This window comes from Acinonyx jubatus, chromosome B1 (assembly GCF_027475565.1).
Source record: "Acinonyx jubatus isolate Ajub_Pintada_27869175 chromosome B1, VMU_Ajub_asm_v1.0, whole genome shotgun sequence".
In the NCBI taxonomy this organism is placed as follows: Eukaryota; Metazoa; Chordata; class Mammalia; order Carnivora; family Felidae; genus Acinonyx; species Acinonyx jubatus.
The window spans coordinates 15,065,328-15,088,813 of NC_069382.1; the positions used below are offsets into that span (position 1 = coordinate 15,065,328).

The window sequence follows — 23,486 nt, forward strand, 5'->3', positions numbered from 1 at the left end:
TCTCTCTCTGCCCCTCCCCCTCTTGCACTCTGTCTCTCTCAGAAATAAACATTACACAAATATTTTTAACGATTAAGATGATACATTTATGTACAGGATACAATTTTTTTAAAAAAGGATAAACCCAACGTGTACATCAGCTTCATTATAAGAGAAGTTTTGTTCAAAATTCCAAGTATTTGTTCATATTTACATGGGAATCCCCTATTTAAATGGGATTTATTTAATGAACTCCTACTGGTGTGCAAGCCATGTTGGGCACTAAGGGAGGGAAAAGGAGGTCATGTCCTAGTGTGAAGAAACTCACGTTTCCTCAACTCAGGGGAAGAAGAGAAAGATGAGGGAAGACAAGAAAAGGAATTTAATAACTCAAACAAAAGGCAGAACGTGTTTGGAGGCTTTCAAGAGATATGCGCAGAGGGCTTGAGCTTTAGAGGGAGAAACCAAACATCTCCACGCCAAACATGAGATTTAAGGGAGGGAGCGAGGGCAGCAGGCGGATTGCAACGTCACAGACTCCATAAGGAGCCGGGGGCGGACTACAGAGCACCTGAAGAGGAAATCTTTACAACGAGAGCACAGCGTGGAACCAGAGGAAAAGGGGAGAGGAAACAGCAGCTGCTGTAAGCGAGACATCTAAAACAGTGCTTCGTAAGAGAATTACTAAAACACACAGAATCAAACCCAACGACAGCCAGTGTCTCCTGAAACCCGGCTGCCCAGCAAAGAATTTGCATTTCCAAGAATATCTGTATTGCTCACACCATGGTTTTCTTCACCACCCAACAGGGCTGTCGCCAGAGAGCCCAGCCAGGGGCCCCGGTTGGCCCCTGTAAGCGTCGGCTAAGACACGGGAGGGCAGGGCTGAGGCCGAGGGCCCTTCCGGCTCCCTTGTGCACATGCAAGGCTATCCCGAATATCACCCCCGACACGAAAAGAGAGGCTTTCACCCACTTGAAATGCAGAAATATTTATTTTGGTTTCCTTCATTGTTTTTGGAAATTCTGTTTTGGTTTATAAAACATAGAAATAGCCAACACTTAAAGCAAACATTCAAAACCCCAAGGTGACAAATTATTGACTTTGTGTGCAATTAAGAATACACGTACGAAGTTAGGCTACCAAATAGTGTTACTACAATGACAATTCTTTAGTGCAAACCCTGTTGTGCTTGTATAATACATGGACGCTCACAAATCCAAAACCAACTGCTTTCGGGATCGAAATGACAACTTGATTCAGTCACACGTGGCAAAGACTTGCAGTAAAGTGAAATGCAGCTAATTTCCCAAATTAACTTAGAAAAAAAAAAATCCCTTGAGAAGTTAATCCCCGGAAATGAATTTTCCAGATGTCTACGTCCTAGAATTTTGGCTTGGCAAATACATTTCATAAAAATCAGGTAGCATTGTAAGAGTGTTTATTACTGTCCCTTTCAATAAGTACCCAAGTAGATCTATTCCCTTAATATTTTGAAAGACATGCCTTGCCTGAGAGTTTACTGGGGGCGGGGGGGAGCCCGTTAATCACAACGTAATCTTCTGATATGAAAACCACATTAAAACTCCATCGGCCATCACAAATAGTGACTGGTTCGGTGAAGATAAAGTGAGCAGTTACACAGGCGTCACAGTTGAGCATGGCTGACCCAGGTGATTTTATTTCCTTCTTGAAATGCTTCTCTTCACTGCAGAGTCTAAGGCAGATTTTTTAATAACCCCTGGGAAGGGATGGAGGGAGGGAAGCGGGCGTAGAGAAGAGGGTCTGAGTGCATTCTGCCCCATGGATGCCAGAATCCATTCATTTGCTCAGGTGAGCAGCCATTCGTCGGAGACTCCGTAATCTGTGCTCTTTTCAGGTGAGTCTGTTCTGTCCTTCTCCGGGAAACTTCTGCTCCTACGGGACAACAGGGACAGCGGGGAAGCGTGCGCGCTCCATACCCCGGGATCAGAGGGGTCGTCAGAGTGCGTGTGAGGCGGTGAAGGGAAGGAGGCAGGGATTAAAAAAGAATCTCTGGTCCACTTGTGATGTTCTCCAGCTGGGACAGTTCTTGTTTTTAAGGGACAGGTTCCCTCCAGGGCACTGTACTTGAGAGCAGCAGACAAATGCAGAATTTGCAGCAAAATCCTAATCCCTTGGTTAGAAAAACAGGGAGACGGAAGTTTTCACCCGCCTTTTTTTTTTTTTTAAACTGAGGAAGTCATAAATAACTTAGCACATTTATAGTTCCCCCTTTACAATTTTAAGGCTCATTTTGGAAATTGTGTATCACCATAAGCATGGTCTGCAACACGAGGGGGCTGTAAGGCAGTGTTCCACGTCCTCTAATATTCCTATGACAAGAACCCCGAATGCACAAGTCAAACATGGACGCTCCCTTTCCTACGCGTGCTCTAGTCAAAATTACCAACGTGAAGGCCATCAGAAGGAGACGTTGGAGGTGTGTGGTTTCTTTCTCATGTTAAACTTTGATGGTGGAATAAAGTTCATCTATCTGTGACCTGAAATAGTTCCGAAGCTCTGGCCGTTTAGCCTTCATTGTTGGGGTCAGGAGGCCATTGTCAACAGAAAATAATTCGGGGTGGAGAGTAATGCCTTTGACCTGCAAATAAATGAGGTGATTGAAGCAAAAACGAGGGCAGACACAACTTGAATCTAAAAAGCCTGTAGACCTGAAGGGATGGAGGCCCTGTGGCCGGTCCAGTCCCTCCGACTCAGGCCAGCCGGCTCTGTCCACACGGCGTAGGGGCTATGCCCACGACAGAATCCGGGCCTGGATCCCGACCTCCAGGAAAGGAGAATGCCTACTCCTTGGTTACAGAAACCCCCTCCCGCTGCCGAGCCACTCCATCATTCATTCCCCGTGGCTTTCTTTAGGTCACCTCGTGCTCCACACCTACTCACACAAAATCCTCAAGTCGGAAACCTGTTTTGCAGGGGTTCGTGCGCCGTGATGAAAGTCTTACCTGTTCAAATGGTTTCAGGCCAGAGTCCTTCCCGAGCCTCACCATGTCTTCTAGGACGGCTCTTCTGACATCCTAGTAAGGCAAGAAAACAACACGCTTGCTGTGTTGGAGGTCCCTGGAGGCAGGCCCGGTGCCAGGCGAAGGTCCGGGAGGTGGACCACACGCTTCGGAGCCTTACCTTGTTCCTGCAAAGTTCCTCAAAGGAGCCTGCAAATCCTCTCTTTTGGGCCCAGGGACATAACGTCTCAACATCCGGTACCACGATTGCGATGAGAAATGCCTTTAACACAGACGAGTGAGTTAGGACACGGCTTGATGCAGATATTCTGAGATAGTGCTTCTTTGTCATCTTGTACCATGGACCCTGGGAGGATCTGACAGAGGTCACGGACGCTCTCTTCAGAATATATTCCAGCCCCAGGGGTCGATGGAGCCCAGGTTAAGAACTCCCAGCTGTAAACTACACCCAGCATCAGGAATTTTGCGATTAAATGTTTTAAAAGGGCCACTGGGCATCAAAATCTGACAAAACCCTAATTTGTATTTACTTTTGCATATTATATATATACAGATTTTTTTTTAATTTTTTTTTTTAATGTTTATTTATTTTTGAGACAGAGAGACAGAGCATGAACAGGGGAGGGTCAGAGAGAGGGAGACACAGAATCCGAAACAGGCTCCAGGCTCTGAGCCATCAGCCCAGAGCCCGACGTGGGGCTCGAACTCACGGACCGCGAGATCGTGACCTGGCTGAAGTCGGACGCTTAACCGACTGGGCCACCCAGGCGCCCCTATATACAGATTTTAATAAAACTGCATCAAATAAGCAAGTGGGGCAATAGATATCATCAAATAACTGCTCTAAAAAAGAGAGAAAATTTATACAGATTCATTTTCTTTAAATCTTTCCGATTCCGTCTCCCTCTCTCTGCCCCTCCCCCCCCCATTCGCACTCTGTCTCTCTCTGTCAAAAATAAACAAAACGTTAAAAAAAGGGGGGGCTGGGCGCCTGGGTGGCACAGTCAGTTAAGCAGCCAACTGCAGCTCAGGTCACGATCTTGCGGTTCATGGGTTCGAGCCCCACGTTTGGCTCTGGGCGGACAGCTCGGAGCCTGGAGCCTGCTTCCGATTCTGTGTCTCCCTCTCTCTGTCTCTCCCCCACTTGTGCTCTCTCTCTCTCAAACATAAAACATTAAAAATTTTTTTTTTTAAATCTCTAACGCCTTTTTCTTTTTTACACTTTAGTAACAATAAAACTAAAAATCAAAGGCATGTTAAGGTCAAAAAAGGTCAAAAAAAACCCAGTACACACTCAAAGAAAAATAGGTGTATTCCTTACAAGATAAGAAAATATTCTTTCGAAAGTATTTAAAAGTCTCAAGATTTGAAAAAAAGATGAACTTTCAGGAAACCAGACCCCTTTCTCTTCCTTGCCATCATCCGCCCCACAGTTTGCAAAGAGACGTGCCCCTACAGCGTTGACCTTGGTTTTCAACTTTACGCATATATACCGGTTCAGAACCACCACTGCTCAAAAACAGTTCAGGAGGCACAGCATAGCTACGTTGCGTTTAACATGTTTGAAAATCCTAAACTTTCTCATAATCAACGTATCAATATTTCCTTTCATAATTAAATTAGAAGCGTATTGTACCCACTCCCTCATATCTTTTTTTTTTTAATATGAAATTTATTGTCAAATTGGTTTCCATACAACACCCAGTGCTCCTCCCAACAGGTGCCCTCCTCACTCCCTAACATCTTTATCCAACTCCCCTTGGTACACCAGGCCACTCGAGCCAGGTAAAATAAAAATCTGCAATTTAAAGAGAAAAACTCTTCTGGATAAGAAATGCCAGGCAGCAAAACCCAGTAGTACTCTGGCACGTCGCACATGAAAGTCAATTCAATACCCATCGCCAACTCCCCGTGGCACCGAAAAGCTCCGGAGCACGAGGCCTGGCCGTGCCCCCGTGACATGGCTCCCAGGGCAGAGGGCCCATACCTGCAAGCTCTCTCCGTACACAAACACCTGAGCGACAGGTTCGCTTCGCACATAGATGTTCTCAATCTTCTCCGGTGCTATGTACTCTCCTTGCGCCAGTTTAAATATGTGCTTTTTCCTGTCGATAATCTTCAAGGTACCATTCTGTTTATTAGAGGGGAGGGAGGGGCTGGCAGTGGGTCCGTGGCTGGTGCCCCCTGCCCCTGCCCGCCCCGTGTCAGTCACACACAGTTCAGGGCACTTTGCACAGGGCATCATTTAATCCTGGTAACATGGCACAGAGGTGAGCTATCAGCCCATCTGAGAGGCAAACTCAGGCTTGGAGAGACTAAGTGACTTGCCCAAGGCCAGTGAGTCAAGTAGAAAGAGAGAGAGAAAAACAGAGAGAGAGAGAGAGAGAGAGAGAGAGAGAGAGAGAGAGAGAGAGAAGGGACCCCAGAGCTCATGCTTTCACTTCGTCCCTAGTAGCTTGCTACCTATCTGGCTCCCCAAGAATGAGTCCTGCTCCTTGAGAGTACAGACAGGGACGTATCCTCCCAGAGCACTCTGTCTGCACAGAGTGAGGGCTCAGTGGATGTTTGCTATACAGAGGCCTAACGTCTGCTTCCTTTGGCATTGTTTCGGGGCGGGCGGGGGAGGGGACTGCTCCTGGCCCCAGGGGCAGCGTCGGTCAGCAGCCCACACAATAACCGTGGGGAGGCTACAATCTCTGCGCTAGACTGGCCAGATGTCAGGAGTGCCCGCCTCTGGTAACCCAAACCTCACCCCATTCAACCCATCCCCATCCCAGGGTCATTCTTATGCTTCCAAAAGTCAGCTGTTGAGGAGTTTCTGTGGTTCTCTCATTCCATGTTGGTTCTGCGCCATTTTCACAAGGAGTAGACTGAGGTCCAGGGAGATTATGAAATGTGTTCATTAGCGCCAGAGCCAGAATTAGAACTGACACGTAATCCCTCTTGAACTTGGAAAGAGGGACTTAATTTATTTCTGAATAACTGGGGTATGCTGAAGTCTGAATTAATTGGCTCGGCGGGATGAGGGGTGGATTTTCCACTTCACTAAAAATTTCAGGGAGTATTGTGCACCTTAAATCTATAAGAATCGACCAATACACAATAATGAAAATTATATTAGCCATTTCAGTGCTTGTCATTAAACATAGTAACCACTTAGAAGAAGCAGTGGTTGGTACCACAGCAAGCAAAATTGGCCAAACCTATGGATGTGGCTTCGTGTACATGACTCTCCCTCTCATGGTGGACTCTGGAATTTCTCTACATAAATTTAAGACTAAATCCAAAGGAGCTGGCCTAATCCGTGGAACACTTATCCTATTTGTAATGAGATGGCAGACCTAACAAACGCATATATTCACAAATTCTTGCCCACCACACCTTCCTGGAGGTCTACCACAGTGCTCCCCACACCTTGTTAAACCAAGGCCTTAACATTGAGGTCCAGCCCGGATATATAAAAGGCCGTACGGAGTCTCTCTGGATTTCAAATGGGAAGCAGCCACCAGAATTGATGTCAAGCATCAAAAACAAACCTATTTGTTATAGTTAAGATGAAAATCCTACCCGGGCACACTCAGAGTGTAAGTGTATTCCCTTCAGGAAATGGAAGAGTCTACACCATACCCCCTTGGCAGGAAAAGAGAAAAATGAGGCCGCCCCCTGCAACCCATGGGACATTTTCTTCTCTATGGCAGAAAACAACAGTCTCTGGGAACAGGGAAGGGGAGAGCTTACTGGTAACCACTTTCCAATGTCCCCTGTGTGTAACCAGCCATCTTTATCCAGAACTTCCGCCGTTTTTGCTGGGTCCTTCAAGTAGCCTTTGAATACATTTGGCCCTTTCACACACACCTGAAGAGGAAAAGCATGGAGGGGGGTGAGGAGAAAGTAGAGGAAGGGGGTGAAAAGGTACAAACTTCTAGTCAGAAGAGAAGTACCAGGGACAGAATGTGCGGTGTGGTGACTACAGTTGGCACTATTATGTGATATATTTACATGTTAAGATATTATGTGATATATTTACATGTTAAGAGATGAGGGGCGCCTGGGCGGCTCAGTTGGTCAAGCATCTGACTCAGGATTTTGACTCAGGTCATGATCTCATGGTTCATGAGTCTGAGCCCCATGTCAGGCTCCATGCTGGACTTTTTCTCTCTCTCTCTCCCTGCCCCTCCCCTGCTCCCTCTCTCTCGAAAAAGAAGTAAACTTTAAAAAAAAGTTAAAAAATGAGATCCTAAGAGTTCTCATCACAAGGAAAGAATTTTCTTTTTTTCTTATATCTATGTGAGATAATGGATATTCATGAAACTTATTGTGGGTAATTCACTACACAATATATGTATGTCAAATCATCATGCTGGTTAGCTATTGTTTTTAATGTTTATTCATTTTGGAGAGAAAGAGACAGAGTGTGGGTGAGGAAGGGGCAGAGAGAGGGAGATACAGAATCTGAAGCAGGCTCTAGGGTCTGAGCTATCAACAGAGAGCCCAACACGGGGCTCGAACCCACAAACCCTCACAAACCATAAGATCATGACTTGAGCTGAAGTCAGACACTTAACTGACCGAGGCACCCAGGGGCTCGAACCCATGAACGCTCACAAACCGTGAGATAATGACCCGGGCTGAAGTCAGATGCTTAATCGACTGAGCCACCCAGATGCCCCAATCACTGTGCTGTTTAAACATACAGCACATACAGTGTTGTAGGTCGATTACATCTTGACGGAAGTGTGGGGGGAAAAGATAATCTGTTAACAGCATTTACTGGGGGCTGTCCAGAGAAAGCTGGGGTGCGTGTGTGTGTGCACGTGTCTCCACCTTTAGCCAGAAGCCCTGAATTCTATAACCCAGGAGTTACCAAAGCCACTCTGGGATCTTGGGGGTACCTCCAATGCTCCTGTTTCCTTGTCTTAATGACCTCAGCTGCAGTCAGGTTGTAGGGCTAATGCTTGCCTGAGGTTCCTGCTCACAGCTGCTGGAAAGCCCCAAGGGGGATGAAATCACTTTGAAGTCATTAGGCTTTCCTTCCGCTAGCCAGTAGCTCACTAACAGGTATCCAGGGCAATTAGCCCACCAGAGCTGTGCTCTAGACCCTGAAGCACTGGAGCCTTTGCACGCTCTGAAGCCCAAGTCCCTCTGGTGTCTGATAGAAGAGATGTTAGTGGTACCCCTCCCGCATTAGGAACCTTCAGAAAGAAGCCTGTTGGATCCCAGAGCACCAATGACATCAAGCTCAATGCCTTTACACGACAGTGCCGAGGTCACGGCAGTGCAGGGGTCACGGCCGGCAGTCAGAGGAATGGCGATGAGGGTGAACGACGAGGGGCGGGGGAGGGGGGTTCACTTACCTCGCCCTCGCCCTTGGCTGCCAGGTAGTTCATTTCTTCTACGTCAACAAGTTTTATAAAATTACAAGGCATTGGGGCACCAACGTGGCCTGCATGTTCAATAAAAGAATGATCATTCCCAGGAGGACTACTAATACCCTGAAGCCGAATTACTTTTATAGCAAACAAGCCTGCTCCTGCTCATAATAACAACAGCTGGTGTAAACTTCTGTTTTCTCCCATTATATCCTGTCCCTCCCCACCTCTCTCCCCCCGCAGGAAGTGAACCTAGAGTGTTTATTCTTCAAAGAGAGACAAGTATTCAAAAGTCTTTTAGGGACCTCTCCCAAGTTTGGTGCTCCAAATTATTTTTCAGAGTAGAAATAATTTGGCTGCTGGTTTTAATGGTTTTCTACATACACCCGGAAGCAAGCTTTCTAAAAGTTCCACTAGGCTCCCACGATCCTATGGCCTCTGCTTATCACCTGCCGCCTCTCTCTCAACAGACTTAACATCCCTGCTTTCTGTAAGAAAACAACACAGGGGTGCCTGATGGGCTCAGTTGGTTAAACGTCTGACTTCAGCCCAGGTCATAATCTCAAGGTTTGTGAGTTCAAGCCCTGCATCAGGCTCTGTGCTCTCAGTACAGAGTCTGCTTTGGATCCCCTGTCTCCCTCTTTCTCTCCCACTCACGCTCTCTCTCTCAAAAACAAATAAACATTTACTAAAAAAAAAAAGAAAGAAAGAATATGCGCAGCTTTGCCAAACCTGGTTTATTCTCTCCCACACCCCCTGGCTCTGACCAAGACCATCTTTACTTCCTTACGTATGGGAGAACTTGTTTTAGATTTAAGTTTATTAAGATAGGATGGTGCTTATTTTCACAGCTAACTCAACTCTCCTGCCCAACGTGGTTCAGACTGGGGTTGTCTTTTCCCAAACAAACAAAAAAATAACAGAAATGAGATAGGTTTTAAGAGCATCACAAAGAATTCCTCCTATGTTTTAATAATTTTTGCATAAGTTAAACCATGAAAAAGGGTCACAGACAGTTGGTGGGAGTCCCAGCAGAATTGTGCTACCAGGGTCTAAGACACTAGAATCCACGTTACCAGATTGCGCTCGTATTTCTAACACGCCAAATAAATCAGCGGGGTCTGCAGAGTGGAGAACTCTGTACTACCTGTGTGCTACAGAGGAGAGCACAGAAACTTTGCAGTCAGACCTGGGCTGGAATCCTGGCTGCAAAGCCTACTGCTGTGCAAATTCTTATACATTATTTACACGCTTTTTAATCAACAATCACTTCCTCTCCGGGGTCACAGGGCCTGCTTCACAGGGATGCGATGAAGTGCACATGATGTACATCTCAAGCACCTAACACACAACCTCATCCATGACAGCTGCTCCATCGATGACTTCCGTATTTGCCTCTACTTGCGCCTTTTTGGAGAAAGGACTTGTTTCTTTGGCTCTGTGGTCTCGACACCTAGCACAGCACCCAGTGTAAATTCAACTCAAATTTACTAGCAAATAATTAGACCCCAATCAATTCTTTGTAGGCTCTGTTGGGCCCAACATTCTGAACCTGGTAAAAAGGGCATCATGTCTCAGCTGTCAGCCTCAGAATCTAGGTACATTGCCCCCTGTGTTACAGCTGGGTCCTCAAAGCACATCCTGCTCTGCCACAGCGGCTGTTTTCCACCAGGCGCCCTGATTTATGAGGCTGCCCCAAGGCCTAATCACTTGAGACACAGAACTTAAGTTGGTTAATGAACCAATGATGAACCCAATTCCAGTAATTCTGGTTGGAATAACAGGCTTCCAATAAGCAGTGGCCCGCTATGCGTACCTGCTGTCCAGTCTCCAGGCATGGTCAGGCAGCACCCGGCAGTGCATTCGGTCTGTCCGTAGCCTTCGTAAAACTGGACCAGCAAGAGATGAAACGTTATTAAAGGGAACAGTCACACCCATGCTGCAAGTGCACAAATCATTAAGTTCTTGTAACTCCCGAGCAACGGCTGACCATGACCATAGTGAAACCTCTTTTTAAATGTTGTACAAGTAAAACCTTGGATGGCAAGTAACTTGTTCCGCGAGTGTTCCACAAGACGAGCAAACATTTCTAATGCACTTTAACTTGATAAACGAGCGATGTCTTGCAATAGGAGCAGTATGTGAGGCCGAACGTCACATGATCACAGCTGAGCCAATGGTTCTGGAGATTTGCTTTGACATAGGAGTGCTTTGGATTACAAGCATGTTTCCGGAACGAATTATGCCTGCAAACCAAGGTTTTACGGATGTGGTAAATTTGTAGGCTACTGCTACGGCTTTGTTATGGCACCCAAACATCTTCACCCCCAACACAAAACACCAGCCTCTGTCCATGGTCATCTTCTTCTACTTAACCTCCTGCAGACAGGCCAGGGGGACACTGACATGGCCCGACAGGTCACAGTGCACACCACCCACTCGGGAATGTCCTGGCTCTGTGAGCTCTCGGCTCTGCCCCACGCATGTCTTATATGTCACCCAGTCTCTCCTGCCTCCCCCCAACCCCTTTAAGGCAGGTTTTTCTCCATGGTTTGCAAGTGGGGCTTATCGCTTGTGACCCATTTCTATACCTCAGGCCTGATTAACGGCGAGTCTTCTGGACTGTGCTTGACCCTAGAGAAAATCACACAGTCCGTGGTGGCCACAGACGCATCTTCTTGCGCCTCGTGTTAAAGATATACACGCTCCTTTCTCCGAGCAACCTACGCATAACACGATCTTCCCAGCCAAAATAAGCCACCGAACTATAAGGATGACTTTTGGAAAGGAGATTCCTGGGCTTGGAAAAGGCGGAGACAATCGGCTGCAGTGACACCCATCTCACCTGACAGCCGAGCGCTGCTCTCAGAAACGTCAGCACGGTGGCGGACACGGGCGCGGCTCCTGTGACCATCAGCCTGACCTTTCCTCCCAGGCTCGACTTACAAGGCAAGGAGAGAGGAGACAGTGAGGGTCAAATGGCTGCACGTTGGTGGCCTTCTCCAAGACACCTTTTGGGAACCCAGTACCCCCAATCCACCACTCCTTCTCCGCAGCCACACAGAGCTCACCCATGCACACACAATTCACAGGCGTTCAAAGGAGGAATGCCTGGCTGGAGCTGAAGCGACACCCTTCACTCTCAATGGGTATGAAGAAAAACCCAACACCACTACTTGTGGGTATTGCTTGGGTTTTTTTACTTGCAATTAAAAAATATTATTTTTTTAATGTTTATTTATTTTTGAGAGAGACAGAGACAGACCTTGAGCAGGGGGGGTGGGGGGAGGGGGAGACAGAGGGAGACACAGAGTCCTTAGCAGGCTCCAGGCTCTGAGCTGTCAGCACAGAGCCCAACACGGGGCTCGAACTCACGGACCGTGAGATCATGACATGAGCCGAAGTCGGATGCCCAACTGACCGAGCCACCCAGGTGCCCCTACTTGCATGTATTTTTAAGGAATTAGCACAAGAGTGTGGTGGACTGGGGGCAAATACCACATTTTTTGGCATTTGTTTGGACATAATATCGTCATTCCACATTCTTTATCACTTGTGCCTAAAAAATGACATTGAAAGTAACATACCTGTTTCAGAAAGCAAAGCAAAATAAACAGTTAGAAAAGCTCTAATACCCTGATTCCTTTCCTTCCCTGCCAACTCACCACGTTGCTCAGGTTTATACTGGATACTGAGGTTTACTTAGTGGCTTGGCCCTTAATTTTTAGAAATGTGCCAGACTTAATAAAAACATGCCATTCTCTCTTACCTTCATACTTTGCTTTAAAAAAAGAGCCCTCATAGAAACTCTGAAGCCAAAGTTAGTTTACATGACAAACAACAGTTTTGAGTCTGTCACCTGTATCTTGTGGAAGATCAGTTTGTCCCACAGGCTGTTGTTTCTAATGATGCCACTGCGAAGCTCTGATTCTTTTCTTTTGGAGGCAAAGTCCAGGAGCCATCGCTTCAGGGTGGTGTTTGCCTGCCCAAAAATCTGATGGGTCAAGAAAAGAGAAGGTTTCAAAACGACGAGGATGGCTAGAATCAGAAAGTCAGACAGCAACAGGTGTCGGCAAAGGTGCGGAGAAACTGGAACCTCCCCCCCCTACGTTGCTGGGGGTGGGGTGGGAAATGTCATACAGCTCGGTCACTTTGGAAAGTAGACTGGCAGTTCCTCAAATAGTTAAACACAGAGTTACCATGTGACCCGGCAATTCCGCTCTAATGTAAGTACCCAAGAGAAAAGAAGGCACGTGTCCATGCAGAAACTTGTACATGAATGTTCATAGCATCATTATGTATGATAGCCAAAGAGGGACGACAACCCAAATGCCCACCCATGCATGAAAAGATAAATAAAATGTGTTATATCTGTTCAATTTAAGAAACACAACAGATAAACATAGGAGAAGGGAAGGAAGGAAAAATAAGATGAACACAGAGAGGGAGGCAAACCATAAGATACTCAAATACAGAGAACAGCCTGGGGGTTGCTGGTAGGGTGTTGGGTGGGGGCGGATGGGCTAGATGGGTGATGGGCAGTAAGGAGGGCACTTGTTGGGATGAGCATTGGGTGTTATATGTAAGTGATGAATCACTGGGTTCTGCTCTTGAAACCAATATGACACTGAATGTTAATTAACTTTAATTTAAATAAATAAATTTAAAAAATAAAATGCCAAACCATTATAATAGGACTGATCTTGTTATGTCAAAAAAAATGTGTTATAGCTTTCTGCCCGTGGACGCCGCCGAGTAAGCATCGTGAAAGTCTCCCCTCCCACCACCGTCATGTCTAAGTCAGAGTCTCCCAAAGAGCCTGAACAGCTGCGGAAGCTTTTCATTGGAGGTTTGAGCTTTGAAACAACCGATGAGAGTCTGAGGAGCCATTTTGAGCAATGGGGAACGCTTACGGACTGTGTGGTAATGAGAGATCCAAACACCAAGCGCTCCAGAGGCTTTGGGGTTTGTCACCTATGCCACTGTGGAAGAGGTGGATGCAGCCATGAATGCAAGGCCACGCCACACAAGGTGGATGGAAGAGTTGTGGAACCAAAGAGGGCTGTCTCGAGAGAAGATTCTCAAAGACCTGGTGCCCGCTTAACTGTGAAAAAGATTTTTGTCGGTGGCATTAAAGAAGACACTGAAGAACATCATCTAAGAGATTCTTTTGAACAGTATGGGAAAATTGAAGTGGTTGAAATCATGACTGACCGAGGCAGTGGCAAAAAGAGAGGCTTTGCTTTTGTGACCTTTGATGACCATGACTCTGTAGACAAGACTGTCATTCAAAAATGCCGTACTGTGAACGGCCACAACTGTGAAGTAAGGAAAGCTTTATCTAAGCAAGAGATGGCTAGTGCTTCTTCCAGCCAAAGAGGTCGAAGTGGTCCTGGGAACTTCGGTGGTGGTCGTGGAGGTGGTTTTGGTGGGAATGACAACTTTGGCTGTGGAGGAAACTTCAGTGGGTGAGGTGGCTTTGGCGGAAGTCGAGGTGGTGGTGGATATGGTGGCAGTGGGGATGGCTATAACGGATTTGGTAACGATGGAAGCAACTTTGGAGGTGGTGGAAGCTATAATGATTTTGGCAATTACAACAATCAATCTTCAAATTTTGGACCCATGAAAGGAGGAAATTTTGGAGGCAGAAGCTCTGGCCCCTATGGTGGTGGAGGCCAATACTTTGCCAAACCACGAAACCAAGGTGGCTATGGCGGTCCCAGCAGCAGCAGTAGCTATGGCAGTGGCAGAAGGTTTTAATTACTGCCAGGAAACAAAGCTTAGCAGGAGAGGAGAGCCAGAGAAGTGACAGGGAAGCTACAGGTTACAACAGATTTGTGCACTCAGCCAAGCACAGTGGCGGCAGGACCTAGCTGCTACAAAGAAGACATGTTTTAGACAATACTCATGTGTATGGGCAAAAAACTCGAGGACTGTATTTGTGACTAATTGTATAACAGGTTATTTTAGTTTCTGTTCTGTGGAAAGTGTAAAGCATTCCAACAAAGGGTTTTAATGTAGATTTTTTTTTTTTTTGCACCCATGCTGTTGATTGCGAAATGTAATAGTCTGATCATGACGCTGAATAAACGTGTCTTTTTAAAAAAAAAAAATGCGTTATAACCATACAGTGGAATATTACTTGACCATTTAAAGGGATGAAGTACGGACCCATGTTACAACATGGATGAACCTTGAAAATACGCTAAGTGAAAGAAGCCAGACGCAAAAGAACAGGTATGTCATGATTCCATTCATATGAAAGTCCAGAACAGGGAAATCTATACATGCAAAAAGTAGATTCATTTTGCCTGGGGGTAGAAGGCGGTAGGGGATAGCTATAGGTCAGGTATAGCGTTTCCTTTCAAGGTAGTAAAATTGGGTTCTGGTGATGGGTGCAGAGCTCTGTGAATGTCCTAAAAACCTTTGAATTTTACACTTAAATGGGTGAATTATACGGACGGTAAATTATATCTCAATCAAGCTATTTTAAAAAGTTTCTTTAAAGAACCATTAAAAAACCCAAGAACGTTCTCATAGATAACAGAAGCCCTGCTTTCCAATAAAGAGCATGAAAACTGCCCGGTCCAAATTCATCTTGAAGAATGCTCATGCCACAAGCTGGTCTGGCCCAGGATGTGTGGTCCATGCCACAGTGACGCCCTACGGAGAGGCTGGCATTCTCTCCATCCCTGGCTTGGCTCAGTCGTTTCTTTCTATGTGGCTAAGTAAGTCATGTTATGTGTGCATGGACATTACAATTTATAGAGTTGTTTCATAGTTATTGTTCTCATGTGATGCGATTAGCAATTTTATGAGCTACACAGCATGGGGCGGAGGGAACAGTCCATCGTGCAGATGAGAGAACGGAGGCTCAAAAGAGTTTACTGTACAAATAAGATGACCTCCCACTTACACCTGTGTTGAGCCTTTCAGTTAACAAAGTCTGTTGGTCTCTTTTTTTCTCAGAGTCCTTACCAACAGCTCTGTGAGGTAGATGATTTCTGGTTTTACCGATGGGTAAACTGCGCTTTCCTGAGACCATGGGAACAGAAGGTACCCGGCTGAGCCCGATTCAAACCCAAGTCTCGGACTCGAGGTCCCCCTCTCTGCTGCTCAGAACTTACTCGGTCAAACATCCGGTTCAGCAGTCTGGGGACCACAGGAAAGATAGTGGGTTGAAGTGCCTTGAGGTCGTCCATAAGCAGCCTGATATCTCCTTGGAAAAATCCGATTTTAGCTCCATGACACAGCATTACACACTAGGGCAGGAAACGAAAATAACATCAGCATCGCAATAGGCGCTACACAACATACACACAGATACCCAGGGCTCCAGCTTGAGCATTTTGGACCAGTTTCCAGAAAGCCTGAAGTTTCTACACGTGGGTATCTTTTCAAAAAGTGTTCTTATATTCCCCAGTCATTGCACAACATGGAAATGCGGTATTTCTCTTGATCATCCTGAAGATAAAGGAGCTGGTTAAGAACCAGGCGGTGTTGTTTTTAGGGACGATGATGGAGCTTCTGCTGTTTTAGGTTTATGATAAATGGGTGGTGAATGTCATGTGATCCAAGTATTTTACTCTTCTAGAAACTTTAGGCCTAATTTATTCTCAAAACAAAAACCTAGCTACGTTGCAAACTTGGCTACTTGCCAAGCTTATTAAAGTCCCATTTTGAAAATCTGAATCTAACTAAAAATTTCTGAAAAGCCACTGGATAAGTTGCCATTGAGATCTCGGGCCATCCAACACCAGAGTGGCCTGCTGTAGGATCCATTGTGTGGACGTGTTCCTGTCTGATGCAAATGGCACTGGCAAGCCATAAGTGCTTGACAAACAGTCAGCCTATTTTAAATTTTAAAAAGAAAGAGAGATTCAAAAGATGATGTCACGGAAGTACAAATGGTCTCAGGCCCGAAAGCAGAAACCACTGGAAAGGGACACCACAGTTCACGGTTGAAATTTTCAAGCGCAGGGGGCTTTTGTTCAGGTGTGCCCCGACCTCCCAGGCATCCTTCCAAAACTGCCATTAGTTATACATGGTCCATTATCAGCTCGCTTGAGATCACTCTGGAAACTCACAAGATCTCCTGAGGTGTGCAGTAGCAGAGGTAACAGATGGAAGCCGGGATCTCGTGACCCTTGATCCTTTAGGGCTAAGAGTGCCCTTGAGGGCAGCAGCCAATCAGAGGGCCGCTAGCTCTGGATTAGTCACCTCTTTGTCACAGACACCTCGCACAGTGCCCGGCACACAGCTGCTGCTCAGTAAATATTTGTTAAATGAATGGATGGCAGCCATTGTTTTTTTTCCTAGAAGTATACGATCCAAAATTGTCCAAGAAGGAAAAGAGATGGTTCTCGGTCAGTTTTTAAACTAGTCACACAGTTGTGCACAGGGAGCCTGGGCAAAGGTCAGCTGTACATCACCCTGCTTTCCCAAGGGCACTGAGAATACTGGTGAAAAAAAGTGTGTCTTAAGCCGACTTGTGCGCTATTAACAAGCACCATCAAAAATAGAGACTTCTTACAGAGGCAGAAGCCTCTCAAGGCTTTGTAGGATGGTGTTCATAAAAATTCTACTTTTAAAGTTAAATTTCTGGAATCATGCCCACGTGCATATCCTTTGAAAGTCTGAGCTTCTAATTTTAAAATGAATGATTAATAAAGTTCAGATATCGGGGTGCCAGGGTAGCTCAGTCAGTTAAGCGTCCAACTTTGGCTCAAGTCATGATCCCATGGTTCATGAGTTCGAGTCCTGCGTCAGGCTCTGTGCTGACAGCTGGAGCCTGGAGACTGCTTTGGATTCTGTGTCTCCCTGTCTCTCCCTCCCCTGCTTGTTCTCTCTCTCTCTCTCTCAAAAATCAATAAACTTAAAAAAAAATAAAGTTCAAGTATCCGGACCCCCACCCCCAAATTTATACTCCTTAAAATAATATACTACTTAAAATAAAAGTAAAATTTATACTCCTTAAAATAAATTAATCATTCATTTCTAAAACGGGGCTGAGCAAAGAATTAACTGTGGGGATGACAGTCTACACATAAGACTTACCAGCAGAAGCTGCTCATACATGTGTGCGAGTGGCAAAAACGAAATGTGTGTGTCACTGGCATTCAAGGCAAGTACCTTCTGTAAAACATGACAACTTAGCACAACAAAAACAAGCAAGCAAACAAGAAAAGTAAAACAAGGGGCCTACCTCTACAACTCTTTCAAACATATGGGCGAGAGGCAAGAAAGAGATCAAAGTATCATCTGGGGAAGGATCAACTGTATTCTGCAAACAGATACCAGCAAGCAGAAAAGCATTAAGATTCCCAGCGATTCCCCATTTGAATTTCAGAGCACATAATACCTCAATACCAAGGAGAAACAGCTTTTGCTTACATTCTGAAATCGTTTCTCTCCAAAGGATTAAATAAAAATCAACACTTTAATTATACAGTTAGAGTAGAGCTCACTCCTGATGAAGTAAACCCACTCATGACGACGTTAACCAAAATAAGGCAGATTTTGTCCAGATTGGGATATTAAGGAATCATGTGCTTTAATTATTTAGTGTTTCCAAGATACAGTACCCCACAGCCCAGTAAGCTCAATTTCACCTTAAGAAGTAAAAGGTCCGTTCCAACACAAGGTAACGTATTATGTTGTGGAAACAGAAGATCTATTACAACATAAGATAGTGTATTGTGTTGAAAAGGGAAAGGATGAGAGAAGAGAAATTGAATTTCCAAGCTCTTTTATAGTATAAATGCGTGTTGAATATTTTAGTTTGATCAACGTCTTCACCTGAATGGCCTACTTCACCCCGTGAAAAATAATCTTGATTTGTTTGGTGCAAGCTCTGATCTGGCACCATCTGCAATAAAATGCTGATTGTGATACACGTTGCAGCTGGATTGAGCAAGGCATCTGGTTTCCGTTTCAAGGCTAAGAATGTTCATGTTATTTACGTACAAAATTCTGGCCAAAGCAGGGGCTGCCTTACAGCAGCTGTTGCCACACCAGTTAAGAAACGGAGGCCTTGTCGGGTGTCTATGCAACCATTTCTGGGGCTGTGCCCGTCCCCTCCTTGAAGCTGGCCTGTCTCTCACGATAATGTGGTGACAGATGAAAGCACCAGCAAACTCAGCAGCTCCAGAAGCGGGTGATGGAGGCTGAACATGCCACATGCCATAATCTTAGCTTAATGTTATTCAAGCGTGATCTGCGTCCCAAATAGTACATCTTGGTAGGAAACTGCTACATAATGAGGAGTCAGACTCGGTAATTTCTATACTTTTCAATTTTCTGATTTGGTACCCGCCCCGCCCCCCCCCCCCAAATGTATGTTACTAAGGTTAGAAGTTTTACAAAGTTGTGAGTGCCCCCGATAGTATAATTAATTTTAAACAAAGTTTGTAGCCATTCGCCTCCATGAGCCACTAACCTTATTTTAAGTTTTCTTTGAAGGCTAATTAGGAAATTAAAATTCCAGGTGGATGAGGCACTAAATATTGAATTCTGTTTATAAAGCTGTATGTCGAAAAAGGAACTGGGGACTAAGAAAGTGTGAGTGTAGGTAAGAGACAGACCTTCTCCAGCCACCAAAGATGCACATTCCCCAAAACCATTCAGCACAGGCTCCCAGCACAAAAATTAGGACCTACGCAACCCTCCCAGAGACGGCAAAAGCAAATTATGTAAAATGTGCCAAGGGCATGAGGGAAAGGCATGATATTGCTTGATAAGTACTTTTTTTTTAAAAGGCAAGTTTGAAATATACCCTTGGTGCTACAGACTGAATTGCGTCCCCCTCCCCAAATTTATGTTAAAGCCCTAACCCCCAGTGGGACTGTATTTGGAGATAGAGCCCCTGGGGAGGTAATTCAGGTTAAATGAGACCATAAACTGGGGGGCTCATCTAATAGGGCTGGTGCCCTTGGAAGCAGAGGAAGAAACACCAGAAACCTCTCTCTCATTCTCTGTGTGCACAAAGAGGAAAGGCCATGTGAGGACGCAGTGAGGAGGCCAGAAGAGAGCCCTCACCAGAAACCAAATTTACTGACACCTTGATCATGGATTTCCAGCCTCTAGAACTGTGAGAAAATAAATGTCTGTCATTTAAGTCACTCAGCCTGTGCTATTTTGCTATGGCGGCCCCGCAGACTAGGACACTTGGAGGGCAAACTTTAATAGGAAACCAACTGAAGGTCAAGGTTTTAATCTTCTTATAAAATAGAAGTCAGATCAACTGTAATAAATAACAGTAATTCAAAAACCTTCCGCAGCATTTAACGTTTCATTGTCCGCTTAAAGAAATTATTTTCCCCACCCCAGGATGGGAGCACTAGAGAGTCATTTCTTCTTGGTCCTCTCCTGGAAACATTTATATAGGGCAGTACCCACATGAAGTGTTACTACATAAAAGTTATAATAACTTGTCCGTCAATTCAGCTTAATGGTCACAAGCAGGAGTTGGAGATTAGGTCCACAATGAAAACTATCTGAGAGAAGGTGATCTTAGACCATATTAGAGCTCAGACCTCATCGCCACGTCAAACAGTGCTCCAAACACAGCAGGGACCAAACATGGCGGTTCTGCCATAAAACACTTTCATTCTTGAGGCCTAGTACCAACCACTGAGCGTGAAGAAAGATGGCAATATACCAAACACTTACCTCTGTTATTTTCACAAAAGCTGAACAATCACTCACTATATTTTGATGAGTGATCAGGGCTCCTTTGGGGTAGCCTGAGGAACACACATGAGCAGAAACCAAGTTAAAGAAACGCCATCCCCACATGACAGGAATTAAGGAAGCCCAGAACCCTGTATAATTGGGGCCTCAAATGCCTCTAGTGTTCGGTGCAACTGTGAAAGCCAGATGCTGAATGACATTAAATCCCTAAACAATCTGCAATCCTTTACATGAAAAGATTGTCTTAAACAACCTTTATTAACATGGGTGAGTGTTAGAGGGCGTGTGTAGTGGGAAGAGGAGAAAACAGGAATTTTATTTCTGGAAATAAAATGTTGGTTTATCCCAAGAAACGGGCGGATCCACTGTCGCCTTCAATAAATGTCTGAGGAAATACACGGCACACTCAGATTCTGGGAATGTCTGACAGGGCCACAAGGACACTGCGCTCGCAACACTTCTGTCTCCTCTGCTTTTAGTCCATCTGTAGTTCAACTACGTCACCTGTCGGTCACCCAAGAAAGGGGGCAGGGAATACACACCTCCAGATACCACTTAGAAGCAACTGCATTTCATTGGGTAAATTCCTAGCAGTGCTACTGCTGGGTCATAGGGTAGGTCTATTTTTAATTTTTTGAAGAACCTCCACACTGTTTTCCAGAGCAGCTGCACCAGTTTGCATTCCCACCAACAGTGCAAGAGGGTTCCCGTTTCTCCACATCCTCACCAGCATCTACAGTCTCCTGATTTGTTCATTTTAGCCACTCAGGAGTGCTGATGCATAGGGGCACTTGTACCCCAATGTTTATAGCAGCACTTTCACCAATAGCCAAATTATGGAAAGAGCCTAAATGTCCATCAACTGATGAATGGATAAAGAAATTGTGGTTTATAAACACAATAGAATACTACTTGGCAACGAGAAAGAATGAAATTTGGCCTTTTGTAGCAACGTGGATGGAACTGGAGGGTATTAAGTGAAAATAAGTCATATTTAAGTGAAATCATCATTAAGTGAAATAAGTCATACAGAGAAATCATCATTAAGTGAAATAAGTCATACAGAGAAAGATACCATATGTTTTCACTCTTACGTGGATCCTGAGAAACTTAACAGAAGACCATGGGGGAGGGGAAGGAAAAAAAGAAAAGGTTAGAGAGGGAGGGAGCCAAAACATAAGAGACTCCTAAAAACTGAGAACTGAGGGTTGATGGGGGTGGGAGGGAGGCGAGGGTGGGTGATGGGCATTGAGGAGGGCACCTTTTGGGATGAGCACTGGGTGTTGTATGGAAACCGATTTGACAATAAATTTCATATAAAAAAAAAAAAGAGGCAACTGCATTTCAAGCCTTACCTGTAGTTCCACTGGTGAAGCAAATCACTGCAAGATCTTCAGGTGCTGGCGGCTAGAGCACATTAAAAACAAACACACAAACAAACAAACAAACAAACAAACAAACAAACCCAAAGGTGGTGTAAGTCAGAACAGAAAGAAAACTGTAAGCCATACATTGATCCCCAAGGTTTCTACCAGTCTTGGAGACTAGTTATCAGCAGGGCTTAGCAGGGCTGACATCGTGTACTCACCTTAGGTCTCTGTCTGTTGGCTCTTCCCAGGTCCTTAAGGAGAAGAGAAAAAAAAAAATCTTAAATGGAAACATTTTCAAAATGTAAAGAATAAGGCGACATCGATAAAGTCACTTCAACTTGACTCTACTGTGGGATTCACTCAGAGCTGCCTCAAAGACAGCGTCTGTTTCAAATGAAAGAAACTGACCACTTTCATTAACCTGAAGTGACATATTGATGCATTGCTCTAACAAGCCATTTCCCAGGGGCATCTTAGTGGCTCAGTTGCTCAAGCATCTGACTTCCACTCAGGTCATGATCTCACGGTTCTTGAGTTCGAGCCCCGCGTCGGGCTCTGTGCTGACAGTTCAGAGCCTGGAGCCTGCTTCAGATTCTGTGTCTCCCTCTCTCTCTGTCCCTCCCCCACCATGCACGTTCTCTCTCTCACTCTCTCAAAAATAAATAAACATTAATAAATTTTTTTAAAAAGGAGCCATTTTCCAGTTGTCTTCTCTCCTATAAAACCAAATAAATGGTGTCAGGACTAGCCCTTGAAACAGGATTTATCCAAAAGACAGCAATCAGAGGTTTTTTATGATGGATTTCTTGTCCGCACTCCCACACCCTTTTATGGCTGGCTCTTGACCAAAAGCAAACCATAGTCATAACCAAAGAACTGCAGATGCTCTGCACCCTCCTGAGACCAGAGCACAGCACCGACGTGTGGTCACCCAGCTCTGGATGACTGGATCACCGGCAGTCCCTGCAGGATGAAATGCTACAGGCTCAAATATCTACACTCCTCACATGGAGTGGATAAAAGATTTGGGAACCTCAGATTATAAAACAGTCCTTGACATGGGGCTCCTGGGTGGCTCAGTTGGTTGAGCCTCTGACTCTTGGTTTCGGCTCAGGTCACGATCTCACAGTTCGTGGGTTCAAGCCCTGTGTTGGGCTCTGCGCTAACAGTGCAGAGCCTGCTTGCGATTCTCTCTCCCTCTCTCTCTGCCCCTCTCCCATTCATTCTCTCTCTCTCTCTCTCTCAAAATAAATAAACAAACTTAAAAAAAAATAAAAGTGTCCATGACAGAAGACGGAAGAGCACTGCTGGATGGACACGAAGAGCTGCAGGTTCATTTCCGAGGATGCATCTCCCAGCAGCTGGTTCCCAGTCACTACCTGGGGTCCATTGTGATGTTGTTCAGTTCACTGCATGGAGGTATCTTGGTGGCCACTTCAATTAGCTATTAATTTCTTTAATGAACTATTTATATTCCTTTCCTATTAAAACAGAATAGCTTGAATGAGCATATGGAGTGAGCATGCTAGAATTACATGGAAAGTCGATCAGTGTGCTTAGGGCTCAGTGAGTTTCTGCCCAGCATACACTTTTAAACCATTTTTTTAAAAAAGTTTATTTATTTCGGACTTTAAGCTGTACTACAAAGCTGTAATCATCAAGACAGTATGGTACTGGCACAAGAACAGACACTCAGATCAATGGGACAGAATAGAGAACCCAGAAATGGGCCCACAAACATATGGCCAACTAATCTTTGACGAAGCAGGAAAGAATGTCCAATGGAATAAAGACAGTCTCTTCAGCAAGTGGTGCTGGGAAAACTGGACAGTAACATGCAGAAAAATGAACCTGGACCACTTTCTTACTCCATATACGAAAATAAAGTCAAAATGGATGAAAGACCTAAATGTAAGACAGGAAGTCATCAAAATACTAGAGGAGAAAGCAGGCAAAAACCTCTTTGACCCTGGCCACAGCAGCTTCTTATTCAACATGTCTCCGGACAAGGGAAGGGAAACAAAAGCAAAAATGAACTATTGGGACCTTGTTAAAATAAAAACCTTCTGCAT

The 23,486-nt window shown here is 45.1% G+C and overlaps 1 protein-coding gene and 1 pseudogene across 5 annotated transcripts in view; one reads left to right on the forward strand and one right to left on the reverse strand.

Annotated features, from left to right (window-relative positions):
* Positions 1 to 954: 954 nt before the first annotated feature.
* The window catches only part of ACSL1 (acyl-CoA synthetase long chain family member 1), a 71,484-nt gene continuing 48,952 nt past the window's right edge, over positions 955 to 23,486 (reverse strand). For 4 of the 5 annotated variants that reach the window (XM_027077108.2, XM_027077110.2, XM_027077111.2 and 1 more), the window contains exons 8-21: positions 21,633 to 21,665; positions 21,400 to 21,451; positions 20,024 to 20,097; positions 17,559 to 17,636; positions 15,481 to 15,615; positions 12,213 to 12,347; positions 11,199 to 11,294; positions 10,170 to 10,242; positions 8,339 to 8,427; positions 6,723 to 6,839; positions 4,972 to 5,115; positions 3,145 to 3,246; positions 2,967 to 3,038; positions 955 to 2,602 (exon numbers count right to left, since the gene is read on the reverse strand). In XM_027077108.2, the coding sequence (XP_026932909.1) occupies positions 2,462 to 2,602; positions 2,967 to 3,038; positions 3,145 to 3,246; positions 4,972 to 5,115; positions 6,723 to 6,839; positions 8,339 to 8,427; positions 10,170 to 10,242; positions 11,199 to 11,294; positions 12,213 to 12,347; positions 15,481 to 15,615; positions 17,559 to 17,636; positions 20,024 to 20,097; positions 21,400 to 21,451; positions 21,633 to 21,665 (1,341 nt within the window). In that variant the 3' untranslated portion in view covers positions 955 to 2,461. Of the gene's footprint in view, positions 2,603 to 2,966; positions 3,039 to 3,144; positions 3,247 to 4,971; positions 5,116 to 6,722; positions 6,840 to 8,338; positions 8,428 to 10,169; positions 10,243 to 11,198; positions 11,295 to 12,212; positions 12,348 to 15,480; positions 15,616 to 17,410; positions 17,489 to 17,558; positions 17,637 to 20,023; positions 20,098 to 21,399; positions 21,452 to 21,632; positions 21,666 to 23,486 lie in introns of all 5 variants that reach the window. The other variant, XM_027077112.2, reaches the window with a different exon arrangement.
* On the forward strand, positions 13,087 to 14,466 carry LOC113604637 (heterogeneous nuclear ribonucleoprotein A1-like; annotated as a pseudogene).